An 18,492-nucleotide genomic window follows, 5' to 3' on the forward strand; every position below is an offset into this window, starting at 1 on the left:
CTTGTCTTACGCACACATGCTCGAGCGCACGTCCTGACGCTCAGCCAACACTGCCTGGCAACAAGAAATGCAGAGGGGAAAAAAAGAGGATGTAGGTGTGTGAGTGATCCGTAGATTCTTTCGTGCTGTGTTAGGTCCTTTTCCAGGCGCTTCCTGGGTGCGGTAGTCCTTGAAGGAAAGCAGAGGATAGCGGAGAAGAGAGAGACAGGTTGCCTTTCACACGAGGGATGAGGAGGAAGAGGACAGGCCCTCACAGTGTGTCCTCTCCCTTCTGCTGCAGTGTGACGGAGTGCGCGTGTGTGTATGCGTGCTTGTGCGTGAAGGGAAAGGAAAGATGAAAAAGAGGGGGGAGGGAGAGAAAGAGGGAGAGAGAGAGAGAGAGAGAGAGCGAGAGAGAGCGTGCGGATACCGCCAGCCTGTCTTTCTCGACTACCACTGCTGCTGAGCATCTGCACAGCATCACGATGTCACAGAAGCCTCCTCCCTGCTCGGCCAATCAGAGCCCAGCTACCCTCGACCCCACCTCCCACTGCAGGTGACAAGAGGAATGACCCTGGAAAGGAGAGGAGATTGGGAAATCAGAGAGATGGAGGCAAGAGAATCCGGGATGCAGTGGAGCCAGAGATAATCACTGGAATGAGACATATGACACGAGGAGACTGATGGGAAATGGAACAAAATGACATCAAAAAAGGGAGGGATGGAAGACAGAAAGCAGATGAAAGGAAATGCAAATGACCCAAGGAGAAAAATGCACTTTGGAGGTAAGCAAAAGGAGATGTACTGTACATGAATGTGAAAACTGGATGAAAGGAAATCGAATGGGAAAATAAGGAATACATGACAGATGCTATGAAATCTTGTTGAGTTGCTCCCTCTAGTGTTTGTAGATATTAATACACACGAGGATGGGAAAGTTTAGGATTGCACAATAACTACACTGTCAAAAGTAAAAAAACAAAAAGGAAATAGTAGATTTACAAGCATAAACATTTCTAGTCATCTGAACTACTTTTCTGTGTTCCTGTAACGAAACAATGAGGTTACTAAAGCTATGCCAATTTAGTAATACAGATAATACACTTTTATTGTGTAATTCATAAGTGTAAATAAATAAAGTCACGACAGTTAAGCTGGGATAGAAAGAAAAGAAACGTACAAAATTAATAAATACAATTAAGTTTGGTCAAATTAATTGGTCTCTCTCTTTTTATTTATTTTTAGCATGGTGGTTTTCATTTAATGAGTAAAATAAGTTAACTGCAACCGAAAACCCTGTTCGAGAGACGATTATAAGCTTATAAGCTAAGCAAGGTAACGTTAGGCTAAATGTGACCGCACCTTTATTTAAAAAAAGTATGAGGGGTATGCATGTAAGTAATTTATGATGCATTAATATGAACCTAAACCCTGTCTGGAAACAGTCTTTATTTTTTTTACAATTCTATTTGGTGCCATAGCACAGAAAACGCTTAAAAGCAGCAAAAACCTTTTAGCCTATACAACTGTTTAATAAACGCTTATCAGAAGTTAATGTAACTTACTTATTTACTCTCTTACCACTATACTTATGTAGGCCGATGAATTGGGTGCAGAATTCAACTTCATTCGTGATAACCAGCTGACAGAAATTTCGTCAAGTCGCATCTCAGGGCCATAACCACCACAGACACTGAGGGGGACAAGTCCCACCAATAATTAAAAGTGGCCAAAGTGTGTGTGCATGCGTCAAGTGCTGCATTAATATAGCTTTTTATACACTGCCGTTCATAAACAGTTCGAATTTTATGCTCATCAAGGCTGTAGTTATTTGATCAAAAATACAGGAAAAAAACCCAGTAATACAGTGAAATATTATTGGTTTCCTATTTTAATATAGTTTAAAATGTAATTTATTTCTTTGACGCAGCACAGAATTTTCAGCATCATAACTCCAGTCTTCAGTGTCACATGATCCTTCAGAAATTATTCTAATATGCTGATTTATTAAGTGCTAAAACTGTTGTGCTGCTTAACTTATTTTTTCTTTTTTTCTTTCTTTTGGAACCTGTGATACTTCTTTTTTATTATTATTTGTTGAATAAAAGGATAAAAGAATAGCATTTTGCAAAATAGTTATCTTTTCTGACAATATATGTCTTTACTATCACTTTTTATCCATTTAACACATCTTGCTGGATAAAAGTATTAATTTCTTTAAAAAGAAGAAGAAGAAGAAAGAAACAATTTACTGACCCCAAACTTTTGAATAGTAGTGTATACTTTAACACAAAATTTACATTCATAAAAAACACAATCCCCAAAAAATTATCATATATCAGTGAATCCTGAAAAAAGTATCATAGGTATTAAACAATATGAAGCAGGAAAACATTTTCTAACATTGATTATAAATCAGCATATTAGATTGAATTCTGTAGGAAGACTGGAGTAATAACAAAGTCCCTTTAAGTCCCTTTTTTATTCTATAGTCTTTGGTAATAATGCTGAAAATTCAGCTTTGTTTCACAGGAATAAATTATATACATATATATATATATATATATATATATATATATATATATATATATATATATATATATATATATATATATATATATATATATTAAGTTGGTCCCCACCAATGTTCAAGACATGGTTACGGCCTTGTCCCAGGTAAAGTTTGCCTTGGCTTTCTATTTATTTATATATTTATTTATTTATTATTTCTTGAGAGTACCGGTAGAGGCCGCTAATATCAAATCAATCTTCAAAGAGACGTTTTGGCAGGACAGTTTCACAAGAAAAAGAAAAAAAATCAAATCAAATAATAAAATAAAATATACAGCAAGACATTTTTTCATTATACTTGTGGGTATTACAAGTGCTTTACATAATTATTTTATACTTTAGAACTACTGTACTTGCTTGGACTTGAAGTATTGCATAAGGACTTTTAAAATCCCCTCTCAAACGAGTTATAACCTGTAGTAGTTTTCAATTGTTAAACATGGGGAAAGGCAAGTGTTTTCTAGAAAAAGGAATATGGTAAAAGATTTTCTGCCTGCATCTGCATTTTTTTTTTTTTGTTGTTGTTGAAACAAACACCACATCCTTGGAAATTCCTGCTAATGATATCTTTAGAGAGTCTGAAATCTTAATCATAATCCGTTTATAATGAAAATAATGTTAAATGTTTTAGCATTTTTTCCTAAACAAAGCTTTTGCGTTTTAAGCACTCTACAGTACTTTTTTAATGCTGTTTGTTTATTTATTTATTCACGTATTTATTATTTTATTTCTGAAGTTATTTAGCAAAAAAGTCATTTCTACCTTATTGAACAGCACTGATAAAAATGATTTTGTGGTGTAGTAAATACTGCGGAAAAACAAATGTAATTTCTACATAAAATAATTTTGTTTAGGCAATAAGAGTAAATTCTATATTAATAATATATTTAAGCTTGTAGAAATAAAAATGTTGGAACTTATATTTTACTTGGAATTGTGTTCTTATATTTACAAGGATTCTTTAAGTATATTTTAAAGTTATGATCCCATTGTTCCCATCATGCACTGGGGCATGAATAATTAATAAGGTTAAATCTTTTGCTGTTTTCGAGTTGTATTTGGGTCATTCTACAGAATCGGTGAAAACTGCTGTCCCACAATTAATAAACATTATCTACTGAAACCCACAATAATATTTAAAATATCAGTAAGCTTAATATATATAGAATCATCATTTATTGGGTACTTTCATTTGGCAGGTGGCTGTCCTGAACCCTAAACTCTAAATTTCAACTTATGGAAACAATATAAAAAATTTTATTTATCTATTTTTGTATTTTATTCCATGAAATACATAAAAATATAATTTTAATTTTATTTTTTAAAGAACGTTAAGAGACTGACTGAGACTTATTTTAATTACACCCCTAAATTTATTATCAGGGATTTTCCTATCTCTCAAAGCTACAAGGTGTGAGTAGATAGGTCCAAAAGTCTGAAAATCTGTGTGTAACTTTAAGGAATGTCACTACCGAACACCTTTTTTTCTGCAATTAAGCACACTTTTTTGTATCTTTTTATCTAGAAGTATCTAAAATTTTCACTACCAAAACAGTCACGACCAAAACATTTGGTGAAGTTTTGGTTGTCTCATCATTGTTTTTTGGGTGTTATTCCTTAAAATGGTCACTACCGAAACAGTCATAACAGAAACATGTCATCATTGCTTTGGTAGTGACAAAAGGGAACACATAATCCACTATTTGGAGGAGATAATTTTTTTTTAGTACAGTTTAATACAATTTTATACAATTTTTCATACAATTTTAGTATGTTTTGTGATGTGGTAGCTACCAAAACATTACTGTCACTACTGAAAATGTGCTGTCATGACCGAAACATGGGATGTTTTGTCAAAAATAAAATATACTGAATTATCAACTAAGATGTTATGATAGTGTGTGGTTCTATGCATATTGAAATAAATTAATCCTTTAAAATCTGTGTGATCAGCTTGATGCCTTTTACAAAGAAAGATTGGATTCAAAATACAACAAATCACATAAATCACACTTGAAATATTGTTAAAATTGTAATTGTTATTGATATACCTCTAAAAACTTTTTAATAAAATAGCAAAAAATATATTTACAAGGTAGGAATCTTAATAGGTCGATATAATTCTTATTATTAAATTATATATTATTGTGTTTTGGTAGTGACAAATTTGGGATTCCAAAACTTTCTGAAAATACAATACGAGAATTAACTGCACTATTACTAGAAATGTGTGACCTGTATATTATACAGTTTGCATACATACAAAATTTGTGGAAAAATACACATTTTTTTTTATTTTTTCCTACTCTGACTTTGCACCAATTCTGTAGAATGGCCCATTTACACTGTTTTATGGTCGCTGTTGTTGCTAAGTTTAGTAACCTGATGTTTTGTGACATCTGGAGTTCATTTTCTACTCAGTGACCCATTCATACTCAAACACTATCCACTGATTGTTACCGTCATTGTGTATTGTTTACCAAAGTGTTGAGGTCTCTGTGTTAATTTGGGTAATATCTATATTGAGTAGACATACAGTATTATCTTGAAAAGGATAACAATCTGTCTACTTGCTTATTTACATGCTTCAATAGCATGGCTTTTTTCATTGTTTCACTGAAAGTGACGAAAGTGACAGTGAAAGTGAAAGTGATGTACATACAGGCAAGTATGGTAACCCATACTCGGAATTCGTGCTCTGCTTTTAACCCATCCAAAGTGCACACACACAGCAGTGAACACACACACACCGTGAACACACACCCGGAGCAGTGGGCAGCCATTTATGCTGCAGCGCCCGGGGAGCAGTTGGGGGTTCGGTGCAATTCCTGCCGGCCCGAGACTCGAACTCACAACCCTTGGATTGCAAGTCAGACTCTCTAACCACTAGGCCACGACTTGACGAGTGAAGTTTACAAGCCATGACTGAAATGTACTTGAGTATTGCAGAGAAAACTTAAAATGATTAAGTGGAAATTACTCTTAAATTTAATTATTCCCTTTGCTAATTTTGTAACATAGTTAAGTAGTTACTTAATACTTAAAATTTACTTTAAAAAATATGAGTGCAAAAACTTGCATATCAAAAATTACTCAAATTTTACTTCTTTTTTTTTTCTTCAGTGAAACTGACATGTTCAGTAATCACTGTGTCCTCATGCCCTGTTCCAGTCTTTAATCAGTTTGCTAATTAATCTAGGTTTGGATCATGTGGGCTGTGTCTATTTATGTCCACTTGACATTTTCTAATAGCTATTTGGCAGGTAGAGGCCGTTAAAGACAAGAGTACAAAGTCATTAATAGTTCTCTGGGACACTAATCCTGTTGCCTGAATGGGCATAACAAAACCTCTTGGTGTTATCTCACGGATTAGTTTTATGTAACAGATTAGACCCCACCTCCACTGTGCAGAGTTGTGAGGTTAGTGTAGCTGGTGACAGCAAAACTTAATTCACTGACCTTCCTTGGGTACAGACCGTGCATCTCTCTTCATCGCTCCTTCAGGAAGGTCCAGCAACTTCTGCAACTTCATTTGGAGAGCAGAAAGGCTAGAGAAAACATGCCATGTCTGCATACAGAGTCCCTGCCCTCTTTGCCTGCTGAAGGGAGGTATGGAGTCACCTCAGCCCGCAGGGGGTCTCAAGGGTCCAGATCCAAGTCAGCTAAAAAGGGGACGAATGGAGAGAAGGGTTCATGTGTGGAGAGGAATGACAGCGAGAAAGAACAGAGTATCATCACCAGTGCTGGATGGTTCTTCTCACCTCTCTGGACCCCAGGGGCCAAAACCCAGAGACTGGGATTCAGGATGGGAAAGGACAGCGAGAAAGTGAAGGCGTGGCTGGATGATCATTCAGATTCCGCCAGATCTTACTTTAGCAGATCCTCAAGGTGAGCAGTGTTCTGAGAGAGTAGGAAAAAGTTACATTTTGTTATGTGATGCATTTTTTAATCACAGTTTTTTATTCTTCATGTCTTAAGTTTAAACATTGCATACAGTAGTTATACACTCTTAAGAAAAATGGTTGTAAATAACATGAGATTAAAGTTTTTTGTGGTGCTGGATAGAACAGCAGATAAAGAAATAGTTGCAGTGCTTTATAAAATGACTGTGGAAGGACTCGGCTTAGTACTTTCAGTTATATATATATTCAAGATTTGAAAGAAGTCTCTTAGCTCACCCAGGCTGTATTTATTTAATCAAAAATATAGTAATATTGTGAGATATTAAGACAATTTCAGATAAGTGTTTTCTGTTTCAATATGATTATAATTTATTTCAGTGATGGCAAAACTGAATTTTCAGTGTCACATGTTCCTTCAAAAAACCTCATGATAAACTGATTTTCTGCTTAATAAACTAATATTTTATTTAATTTGTTAACACTTTTTAATTTTTTATAGATTTTTTCTACCAATCTTTTGCTTTTTCATTTCAATTAAGAGCAGGAACCTAGTGCAAGAGTGAATATCTTGACAAATAACTGCTTCCGCATATGAGGGTTTTGCTGTAAAAATAATTTTAAATGGAAAGAACCATTAAGGACACCTTCTCTTTGAGGGACACCATAAATGATCTCACAGACAGCAAAAAGTCTGGCTTAATTTAGTAGGAATTTCTATTTAAATTTGGTCTGACCGCCCATACTGGTCTTTTTTTAACAGGGATGGCTTTATATTATATACTTTAGACATAGCTGTTCCCAAAGTATTACATTGCCATTTAACCTGCTGTTTTGTCTCTTCTCTTCTTAGACACTGGATGCATGGCTGTGTAGAAAGAGCCCGAGCTGCCCAAACCCTCAAAACTGAGCCACGATCTAAGATGACTATTCTTGGCAGACGCAGGGTTTCCCACCCCCCGTGTGGGCCCTCTAGAGGACATGTTCACCCGGCCACAATGGAAAGACCTCACTCCTGCCTTTCTGTCCATCAGACTGATGATCCTGTGTGTCTGGATCGGGTCGGGGGTCGTTCTCCTCGATCACTGCAATCTACATATTTTTCATTTTCACCTTGTGTGTCAAGGTCAAAGTGTTTGCCACATTCTCTGAGCTCCCCAAGACCAGCAGGACAGTGTAAAAGAGGCGAGTCCTGTAACTTCATGATGCGACTCTTTGGTGGTCTGATTAGACCTCTACAGAACAAAATCATCTGTCAGATCCTACAGCACCTTTCTGAGATCACTCAGGCCCAGCGCTGCTGTCTCTCCATGACAACGGTAGACAAAACAGGTGTAAAGTGTTTAGGTTCTCTCTTCCAATCAGATGAGGAGTCTGTCTATGGTTACACACAGGCAGAGTGGGACAAGTGCATTATGGGATACGTGGTCAGCACTGGGAGGCCACTTAACATCAGTGATGCCCGTGAGGTAATAAACGATGTGTGTTCTGTGTCAAGTCTAATCTGGCCTTATAGTCAGTTTAGGTCACTGGTGGGCTGTGGTCCAGGATTCACCTTGTAACAGAAACACTAAGATTACTCAGGCTTTCCAGGACTGACCTGAACTAATTCTTTGTCCTAAAAACAGATTTAATCCAAGGTGCTTTAAGTTTGCAATAATGTGCCAAGTTATTCAGAGCTTATCTTTTAACAATTTGATCTGAGGTGACTTAAAAGGTCTTACTGCACTATTCAATAGAGGCAAATGTGTAAACAAATAAATATTTATGATAATGTAATTCCAATAATAAAAACAGAAATCAAAGTGTTAGTTGAACGTGTTTGAAAATGAAGATGAGGATGAGTGTGGTCTTGCTTAGATAAAGTTGAATATCTTAAATATTTAGATTTCAGTATTGTATTTTTTTATGGATGCACTGAATAAACAGCCAATACCGATATATGGCCAATGGCCCATAAATGACATATACAGTAAATTTCTATACTGTTTTGTCTAATTAAATTAAAATTTAAATTAAAAATAAAATAAATCCTTTATATGCTACAATTGAATTTATGCATCACAAAATAATACAATACAGTATTAAGTAAGCTATAAGCAGATAAACTGATGATTTATAAATAAATTAAATATTAAAACACTATGTATTTAAATAAATTAATATTAAAACTAAAAACCAAAATAAACAATTTAAAATGCTACACTGAAAAACATTTGATGTTGGATTTACTCTGAAACCATTTTCACTTAGAAATGGCTAAATTTCACAAATAATTACAAAGAAACAGCAAGCAACACATTTAATTTAATATGAAATTTTAAAGTGGACAGATTGAAATAGTATTTTCTTGTGAAACATACTCTAATAATCTTTGTTTTATTTACAGCTTCAAAAAAAAAATGTTTTACAGTGCTCAATTGAATTTAGGCCTTGCTACATATTGGAGTATAATGTGAAAATGTAACATCATTATGAGGTTTGATGAAGAGTACATTTAACGGTGTTATATATTAAACATTACTTTTAAGTGAGCATTAGATAATGGCAAAGGTAATCTCAGTGTATAAATGGGAAATGGTCATGCGCAATCAAATAATTCATGTTGACATACCACTAAATTAAAAAAGAATAACGTATATGATACCAACCCAGACAGCAACAAGTGTCAGCCCAGATCCGGCCCACATCTGGCACGCATGGATTTCACACGTGTCAGATGTGGGCCGGATCTGGGCCGGATCTGGGCCAACACTATGTTGCTGTTTGGGAATATTCGAGAAGAACAGGCGTGGGAATAAGATTGTGTGTGCTTGCGAGTGTTTGTACGCTTTGAGACATGTGTGTGGGAAGGGAAATCCTACCCTGATCTAAGCTTTAAACGCTGATTTGGCACTGTGACAACTGACAAAATGTGAGCAGAGAAGAGAGAGACGGAATGAATAGCAAAGAGAGTAATATGTCCTGAACTTGCATTTCTCTCTCAGAAGCCAATTAATTCTTATCTTTAGACCTGTTACACCTCTGGAATTTCACACATTTGCCTGTGCAGACAGTCATAAAACAAAATACACTGTCATCAGAGATAACATAGTGATGCAAAGTTTTAAATGGATGTGGTTTACTAAATTGCCTGAATGATTGATTTTAACTGTGCTTTTATAGGATCCAAGATTTCAGATTGAACTGTACGAGAGGGAAGAGGACAGACCCCAGAGTATTCTCAGTGTGCCTATCCTGAACCACAAAAAGGAGGTCGGACAATCCTAGATTATCCATTAATATATTGTCATTATGTTATATGGCCAGATTAGCATTAGTACCATAAACAAGACTTATTGTATATCTTTTTTACATTATATTTATATTATTTGTAATATGACATATTGTCTGTTAAAGAAGTGGTCCATTGTATATTGGCAGGTTATAGGTGTTGTTATGGCTGTGAACAAAAGCAGGCCAGGCACATGTGTAGGCAGCTTTTTCTCAGAACAAGATGAGAAAGTGAGTATTTGTCATAAATAAAGATGGCAAACATTTTGCCTTTCAATAATCTGAAATTCAATAATATTGAGCATATGTCATTTTTTCATAGGCATAGTTGCATTGAGTATGAATTATAGACAAATTGTATGTGGCAGGCCACTTATCTATAATAAATACCAAATGCAATTTTTTTTCATGTGACTTGAATGAGTCAAAGAATGAGGCATCTTTTTGTCTCTATAGGTGCTGTCGTCACACATGGTGTTGTTCGGACTGATCCTGGAAAACAGCCAGCTGTGTGAAAGTTCTGAACAAGAGCGCAAACGCAACCAGGTGTCATGCAGACTTTCATTTAGACTTTATCTAAAGTGACTTACTCACTCATCTAAAATGATTCTTCTGAAGAATACATAACATGCTTATCACAAAGAACTTTTTCTCTAGCTTGAAATAAGATGCTTTAGCAATATTGTGTTAAAACAGAAAAGACACAATTTGCAATAAAACAACATGGGGAAAAAACTTACTGTATTGGGAAAGTGATGAGATCAGATACTGTATGGGGTAATAATATGGTACTAAGATATATGTATAAATATTCACCATAATGAATGATTAACTTACATCTAGGGATTCGTCTTAAATTCACTTTTTATAATTCATTTTTGTTATAATTGTGCATTTGATTGACAGGTACTTCTGGAATTGGCCCAACTGGTGTCAAATGACTACCCCTCAGTGGATGACATGCTCATCAAACTGGCTGCTTTCATCCTGCCAGTTACAAAAGCACAATTCTGTACTGTTTTCATCTCAGATGACAGCTCCACGGTAGTTCAAGAATTAATACAATTTATGGACAATGATTCGTTGTTAAAACAAAAAGGTTGCTGTGTTTGTTTATTACTAACTGTAAAGCATGAAGCGCATACAATTCTTTCAATAATGACCTACTAAAACACATCTGAACTTGATACTGAGAGATCTGTGTTTTTTGTTGATGTCTTGCAGGGGCCTTTCTCAAAGATGGTCCATATAGAGCATAAAGAAAGCAATTGCTCTGACAAGTGTTCTGCAAGGTAAATAAATGTATATTTATAATTTGATCATGATATACACAAAATAACAAGAACTTCGATTTTTTAAAGCCAGTGATGTTGAAAGTCACATAATAATAGTGTTCAGTATTGCTCTTTAATACTAACAAACAAAAAAGGTTTAAAATATTCTGTATTCATACAGTATGTACGTATATAATGTGTTTTGTATAGTTAAATGTGTAACTGTAATCTTCAGGGATTATGACAGCAGTGACATCAGCTACATGTATGCCGTGCATGTGCGAAACTCGATGAAGACGCTGAACATTATCAACAGACCTGTATGTTTATCTGATTAATCACTTTGTCACTTTGCTAATTATATAATATTACCCATAACACATAGTGCTGGTATAAATATTTTTCTTAATAAATTGAATGAGATCATATGTCTACATGGAAATCAATGCCATTTTCATAGTTTTTGTTCCTTTTTTTATATATATATATATAAATATATATATATATACACCCTTTACAGAAAACCATATGATCATTTGACCAAAAAGTACCTCTTATCTGGGATTTTTCATTTCTATTTCAGTGATGCTTTAGTTTTGGGACCAATTCTCACCATTAACTAACTATTAACTATGGCTTTTACCTCAATAAACACCTAGTTTGCTGCTTATTAATAGTTGGTAAGGTGGTTGTTAAGTTTAGGAATTGGGAAGGATTAAGGGATCTAAAATATGGTTATGCAGAATAAGGCATTAATACAGTATGTGCATTATAGGTATCAATAAACCACCAATATGCTAGTAATATGCATGCTAATAAACAAACTAGTTAATAGTGAATTTATAGAGAATTTGTCCCTTAACTAAACTGTTACCTCTTTTTTTCTCCAAGCCCAGATTTCGAAGGTCTCTCAGATCAGGAGTTTGATCTGCACACCTCTGAGAGGCAAACAGAGAGATAACGTCATAGGTATATATCCACAGTCTAGTGTTGATCTAACAAACCAAAGCTCTCATCTTCATGCTTTCCCAGAGGATTTTTATTGATGTTGTTTCAGACTTTTCTCTATACTGTAGCTCATATTATAATATATTGCATACAGTAAGAGTAAAGTGCTATGCATTTAACATGGAAAGCATAGTTCAGATCACTGGGTTTTGAAAGAATTTGAGAAATTTCATACTGACTTATGATCTTAGAAAACCTCCATTTGCTCTCTTTTTAATCTCGCTGATGCAAACAGATCTAATTTTTTATTTTATTTGGTTTAGATACAAATAAAGGCCATTCTGTGCATATCTACAGGAATTTATAGGGTTGATGATGATATTGGTATGAAAATAGTTTGTATAGACAGCATACACATTTTTTTTTTTTACGTTTCTTCGTATAGGTGTGTGCCAGCTAGTCAATAAAATGCCGTTCACTGAGACAGAAGTTTTTAGTCGAGCTGATGAGCACTTCCTGGAGGACTTTGCGGTGTACTGTGCTCTAGGATTACAAAAATTCAATGCGCAGCAGAGGGCAGATAAAACCAGAGCAAAGCTGGCTGTGACTAAAGAGGTAGGAAATGCCATCAACTTCCGTTTGAGTCACTGGAAATCACTTCATACTGTAAGAATAATGAGCAAGTGATCTGAATACTGACTCAACAATCACACAACACCAGGATTGATCTTCTCAGGAAAATCACACATTGTTTTTCTATTTCTGTTCACACTGTGTATGTATATGGGTGTGTGTGTATGTTTGCACCTACAGGTCTTATCTTATCAAATCTCTGCTTTACAAGAGGAAATTGATGCATTGGAGGTAACCTTTCAAAACTCTCCTTTTAGTACTTTCTTTTATTTTTCTTTAAAAAGTACCTCCATCTGTTCTACATCTGCACATGACTGAATGAACTCAAAGTCAAACTGTTGTGCAACTGCATTAAAGCCTGAAAATGGTGATGTGACGGACAGAACTTGCAACTTCCTGTGGTTAGAGCACATTCTTGTGTATGTTTGTGGTTTTGTCAGTTACACACTTTTTTTTCAGTGTGTCATTTGAACGTCTTTAAAAGTTGGAAAGTTTCCCATTTTCATTCACGTTCCTCTCCTCTAGGAGGCTGTCATCCCATCAGCAGATGTCTTCAGTTTACTGGATTTTGGCTTCAGTGATTTTGATATGTCCCAGACTGCCATGACTCAGGCCGTTGTGCGCATGTTTCTGGATCTCAATTTGCCCCAGGAGTTCAACATTGACTACAAGGTTTCTGGTTTAATCCTGCTCGGCTCTTCTAGTTAATGTCACTAACTATCAAGCATTGAGCAATTCTTTCGTGTAAGCTGTGGATCTAGAATTGGTATTTCCTTTTCTTCTTCAGACCCTGTGTCAGTGGGTTTTGAGCATACAGAAGTGCTACAGAAGCAATGTAGTCTATCATAACTGGAGTCATGCATTGCGCACAGCCCAGTGTATGTTTGCCATGCTGCAGACAAAGGAACTAAAGGTCAGAATTATAATCTGTTGAAAAAACAACTTGTCCTAATCTTTTAAACTCAGCAGTGCATACTGGGTTAATACATTAAAAGGTTTATTCTGAGAAAACTGGATTAAGCAAATTATTAGGTAATTAATCCCTGTCCTGCCAAATCTCTGATATTTCATTGCCCTCACATTCTGTGTCATTCCAAGCTTGCTTAATCTCTGATGTTCTTTAATCCAGAGTAATTTTAGCAGTCTGGAGGTTCTTGCTCTCATGATTGCCAGTCTGTGCCATGATCTGGACCACAGAGGAGTAAATAACTCTTTCATAGAGAGGTAAACTACACTACTCCAACCACCTCTGTGATAAAGAACCTTCCTTACTATGCTGTTGTTATAAGCATCTGTCTAAAGTATAGTGTTACACTGGCCTAACAAGTTTTTGAACGTGTTTAAACATGTATGAATGCCATTGTTATTTGTACAAGGCCATTTATGATTTTTAAAGTGTGGCAAGCACTTTTTGAGGCCACTCTGTAGTGCTGTGTCCGTATTTGAGATGCCACACTATGATTTCTAATTAAAAACTACATGAATAACTATTAAAGAACCAGTGTTGGGTGTAACTAATTACTAAGTAATTAGTTACTGTAATTGAATTACGTTTCCCTTGAAAAAAGTAAAGTAAGTTAATTACTGTTAGTGGCTGTAGAACATTTATACACAATACAATAGTGGATTTAACATAAAAATTTAAAGTCTAACCTTAAAATGCATGCTTTTTATGTACCCTTCTCACTTTAAATATTTTGGTAAGTAAATAAGTATATTGGTAACACTTTAGTGTCCAATTCTCTCTATTAACTTGTTGGTCAATTAGCATGAATATTACTGGGACATTGGCTGTTTATTATTACTTAAAAAGCACATATTAATGTCTTACTCTGCAAGACCTTATTTTAAATCCTTAATCCTGCTCAATTCTTACCTACTTTACTAAGTATTAATAAGCAGTTATTAGGAGTAACATGAGGTCATAGTTTATAGTTAGTTAATAGCGAGAATTGGACCCTAATCTAAAGTGTGACCAGAATAATTTATGTAGTTACTTGAAAGAATTTAAAAAAATGTTTCATGACTACCCTTGTATCAATTCAGCCATATAATTCAATTTAAAATTTTCCTTTCTCTTTGGAGTGTTACAAGCTGTTCATACATAGATAAGATCCCTAACGTTGCAAAGACTAAAGCCTCAAACCCAAAGAGATATTCTTTATAAAAGTTAAGACTTGTCCACGCCCTCCTAAAATGCCTCATTTAAACACACCCCTACATGTCTACATCACTGTGTGGGAAGATTTTCTTTCTGTCTTTTTTTCCTTTCTTTCTCTCTTTGTCTTAGGAGTAACCAGCCACTGGCACAACTGTATGGTCACTCGTCTCTGGAGCACCACCATTATGACATGTGTCTTCTCATTCTCAACAATCCTGTAAGATTCATCCACCCATACATACATACATCTATCCATAAAATCAATTCAATTCAGCCATCTTGTTTTCCATTCTTCCAGCCATAGCATCCATCCATCCATCTTGTTGTCAGATCATCCATCCATCCATCCATCCATCTCGTTGTCCATTCTTCCAGCCATAGCATCCATCCATCCATCTTCTTTTCAGATCATCCATCATCCATCCATCCATCCATATATCATTCACTCATGCATCTAACCATCCATCCATTCATCCATCCATCCATCATTCACCCATTCATCTATCATCCATCCATCTTTTCATAACATCATCCATGTGTTTATAGCATACATCCTTTCATCATCCATCCATCCATCCATCTATCCATCTATCATTCACCCATTTATCTATCCATCCATCCATTCTGTTAATAACACCATCCATCTGTTTATAGCATCCATCCATCCATCCACCAATAACATCCATCTATCTATCCATTAATCCATTCATCTTGTTGACCAGTCATCTGTTCATAGCATCCATCCATTGCATCCATCAATTGCATCCATCCATCCATCCATCCATTCATTTATAGCATCCATCCATCCGTAGCATAAATCCTTAACATTCATCTATAGTGTCCATCCATACATAGCACCCATTCATTCATAATATCAATCCATAGCATCCTTAGAATTTGTCTGTCCATCCATCTATCTGGCGTCCATTGATCTCAGTATTCATAAGTTTATGAATCCATGTCCATGTACAACTGTTTTAAACCCCTCAACATTCTTCTCTCTCAGGGCAGTCAGATTCTCAGCTCGCTCTCATTGAATGAATACAGGGCCTGTGTGCAGATGATTGAGAAGAACATTCTTGCAACAGACCTTGCTATCTACATAGAGTAAGCATTAATCATTTTCCAGCTCAAGCTGTAAACATAGCAGTTCACACAAAATACATTTAAAAGAATGATCTAAATTGTTTTAATTTTGTGTGTCTGTTTATCTTTAGGAAGAGAACTAACTTCTTTAAACTTGCTCAGAGTAACAGCTGTCTTTGGACAGAGGAAGGACACAGAGAACTGCTTAGGTAAAAATATACAAACATCTTTTTTAAAGAATTTGCACATGCATGATATTCACACATTCATTTAAAAAAAAAAAATTATTAATAAAAATTTAATTTCAACTGACCCACATTCTCACTCAAACCAACAAAAATCTACATAAATTTCCTATTATACTGTCTTCTTCAAACAACACGTTACACTCTATACATTTTTGTCTGCTCTTGTTAGATCTAACTGTAACACAGTGCAAGAACAGGAAACTTTCACCACATTTGTTTGCTTATGACCACTTCCTGTCTCTATATTAACTGATGTTTTCTATCTAAATAGGTCAATGCTAATGACAGCAAGTGACATATGTGCAATAACCAAACCATGGCCAGTTCAGAAGCGGGTGAGCATCTCCCACACGCACACATTTACATGCATGCATGCAGAAACACCACAACCACACATGCATTTATGCACACACACGCACACACAGAAACACACACTTATATACGCACATACACAAATTTCTCTTTCTTTCCCTTCACCTTGGCAGATTGCTGAACTTGTAGCGACAGAATTTTTTGCACAAGGCGACAGAGAAAAGTATGAATTAAATATTCAGCCAATGGTAAGTCTGTAAGTTTAAACCTTGAAGAGTTATATCTTTCTCTGCTTGTATATTACATTATTTGTACAGGAAGATATTATATTTAAGAGGGAGGGAGACACATTATTTTGTATTATTTGTATTAATCTGTGTTGCTTAATCAGAAGTTTTATATCAAAGGTTGAGTCTCTTTCTCACAGCATGTTATGGACCGTGAAAACTCCACTCGTTTACCTCACATGCAGGTTGACTATATTGATGGGATTTGCTCTCCGCTCTTTGAGGTGAGGGCTTGCCTGCACACATCCTGTTAGAAATGTGCGTCAGTATGGGTGTTTAAGTGAGTAAGAGACATTTCTGCTGCATGCCTTTGTGTTGCAAAATAAGCATTCAGTCTGTACCTACTGTTTCTATCTTTTTCTTTTTTCCCAGGCCCTGGCCAGCATTTGTGAGTCCTGTTCACCTCTAAAAGAAGGCTGCAGAAGAAACAGAAAACATTGGCAACAGCTGGCAGATGGCGGAGAGGAAGAAGAAAGGATAAAAATTAAAGGAAAAACAGATGGAGAAAGGGAAGAAGCAAGTTAAAGCTATGTAAACTAGAGTGGACCAGCAAGACTCAAAGTCTTATCTGATATTCAGATTATTACTTTATATGATGAAATTAAAACCATCAGGCATGAGAGCAAGATACTGTATGATTTATAGCCCTCACTCTCTGGCTGCCAGTCAACACTAAAGCAAAGAAAACAAGGAAAAAAATTGAACTAAATAGTTCAATAATATGAAAGAGGTGCAAATAAATACACACTCTTGCATTGTCGGTTTACCTATATGTCAACACTGGTATACTGTAGTACAAAAAAAAAACGGTCATGCCCATCTATACTTGCCATTCTTGATTTTCAAATGAGCCACGAAATTTCTGGAAGAAATATCACAAATTACTCAAGAGTAGTTCCTGGTTGGCTTTGTCACACTAGTGAATCATTACTAAATAATTTTATAGTTAATGAATTTTAAATCAAAACACATGTCAACATTTTGTGTTTTAAAGGGATAGTTCATCCAAAAATGAAAAAATGAAAAAAATTCTTTGGAAATTCCAAAAATTCTTTCATTAATTACTCACCTTCTTGTTGTTATAAACCCATAAGACCTTTGTTCATCTTTGGAACACAAATTAGGATATTTTTGAAGAAATCTGAGAGCTTTCTGACCCTTCATAGACAGCAATATAACCTAAATGTTCCCTGGCCCAGAAACATTCATTTTTTGGTGAACTATCCCTTTAAGCCATTTAGACAAGGAAGCACAACTTTTATTATATTTCATGGAATAATGTTCATGTTCATTCCTCAAAAAAAGGATTCATTTGAATTAAGTTCATGTGCTGGTAAAACTGAAAAGCTAGAAACAATGTTTATGGAGGAATTTCTAACAATAAAAATGTTTTGTTATAAAACATAATTAATGTCTGTTATGTATTTTAGAGCAAACTAATATTGTTGTCTTGGAAACACTTAAGATTAGGGAACACTATTCACTATGAACTATTTGTTTATTAAAATGCATATTACTAGTATATTGGCTGTTTATTAGTACTTATAAAGCACATATAAAATGCCTTATTCTGCATGACCATATTCTAGATCCCTCAACCATACCCAATAAATAAACATAACTATTACAACAGCTACCTTACTTACTATCAATAAGCAGCAAATTAGGAGTTTATTGAGGGAAAACCCTTAGATAATATTGAATGTGTTCCCTAGGCTAAAGTGTTACCATTGTCTTTATTTGATTTATTGCTATCCACATTGTCTATTGCACGTTGTCCTGTTAATCAAGAATCACAGCCATGAATATGTTGGAAACTCA

General features: G+C 35.2%; 1 protein-coding gene across 5 annotated transcripts; it reads left to right on the forward strand.

Annotated features, from left to right (window-relative positions):
* Nucleotides 1-538: 538 nt before the first annotated feature.
* Nucleotides 539-18,078, forward strand: pde5aa (phosphodiesterase 5A, cGMP-specific, a). Of its 5 annotated transcripts, none has more exons than XM_019065614.2 (22): nt 539-764; nt 6,025-6,438; nt 7,303-7,918; nt 9,615-9,704; nt 9,873-9,953; nt 10,179-10,268; nt 10,629-10,766; nt 10,947-11,014; nt 11,232-11,316; nt 11,887-11,965; nt 12,390-12,559; nt 12,758-12,808; nt 13,103-13,249; nt 13,365-13,490; nt 13,707-13,801; nt 14,868-14,955; nt 15,745-15,845; nt 15,956-16,033; nt 16,344-16,407; nt 16,558-16,632; nt 16,812-16,895; nt 17,044-18,078. In XM_019065614.2, exons 2-22 carry the CDS (start codon nt 6,110-6,112, stop codon nt 17,194-17,196), a joined length of 2,808 nt encoding a protein of 935 aa, XP_018921159.1. In that variant the 5' UTR covers nt 539-764; nt 6,025-6,109; the 3' UTR covers nt 17,197-18,078. The 5 variants fall into 5 exon arrangements, with proteins under 5 accessions (XP_018921159.1, XP_018921161.1, XP_018921162.1 ...); XM_019065616.2 differs by having other exon boundaries at nt 16,857-16,895; XM_019065617.2 differs by having other exon boundaries at nt 16,812-16,951; nt 17,044-17,185.
* The last annotated feature ends 414 nt before the right edge of the window (nt 18,079-18,492 follow it).

This window comes from Cyprinus carpio, chromosome B1, assembly GCF_018340385.1.
Source record: "Cyprinus carpio isolate SPL01 chromosome B1, ASM1834038v1, whole genome shotgun sequence".
In the NCBI taxonomy this organism is placed as follows: Eukaryota; Metazoa; Chordata; class Actinopteri; order Cypriniformes; family Cyprinidae; genus Cyprinus; species Cyprinus carpio.

What these genes read in the sequence shown, in the direction of transcription:
- pde5aa (XM_019065614.2), top strand. Translation starts at nt 6,110, where the DNA reads ATGCCATGTCTGCATACAGAGTCCCTGCCCTCTTTGCCTGCTGAAGGG. An exon ending in ACAGAGAGATAACGTCATAG is followed by an intron (nt 11,966 to 12,389) that starts GTATATATCCAC and finishes TTCTTCGTATAG; the next exon opens with GTGTGTGCCAGCTAGTCAAT. An exon ending in AATAACTCTTTCATAGAGAG is followed by an intron (nt 13,802 to 14,867) that starts GTAAACTACACT and finishes TCTTTGTCTTAG; the next exon opens with GAGTAACCAGCCACTGGCAC.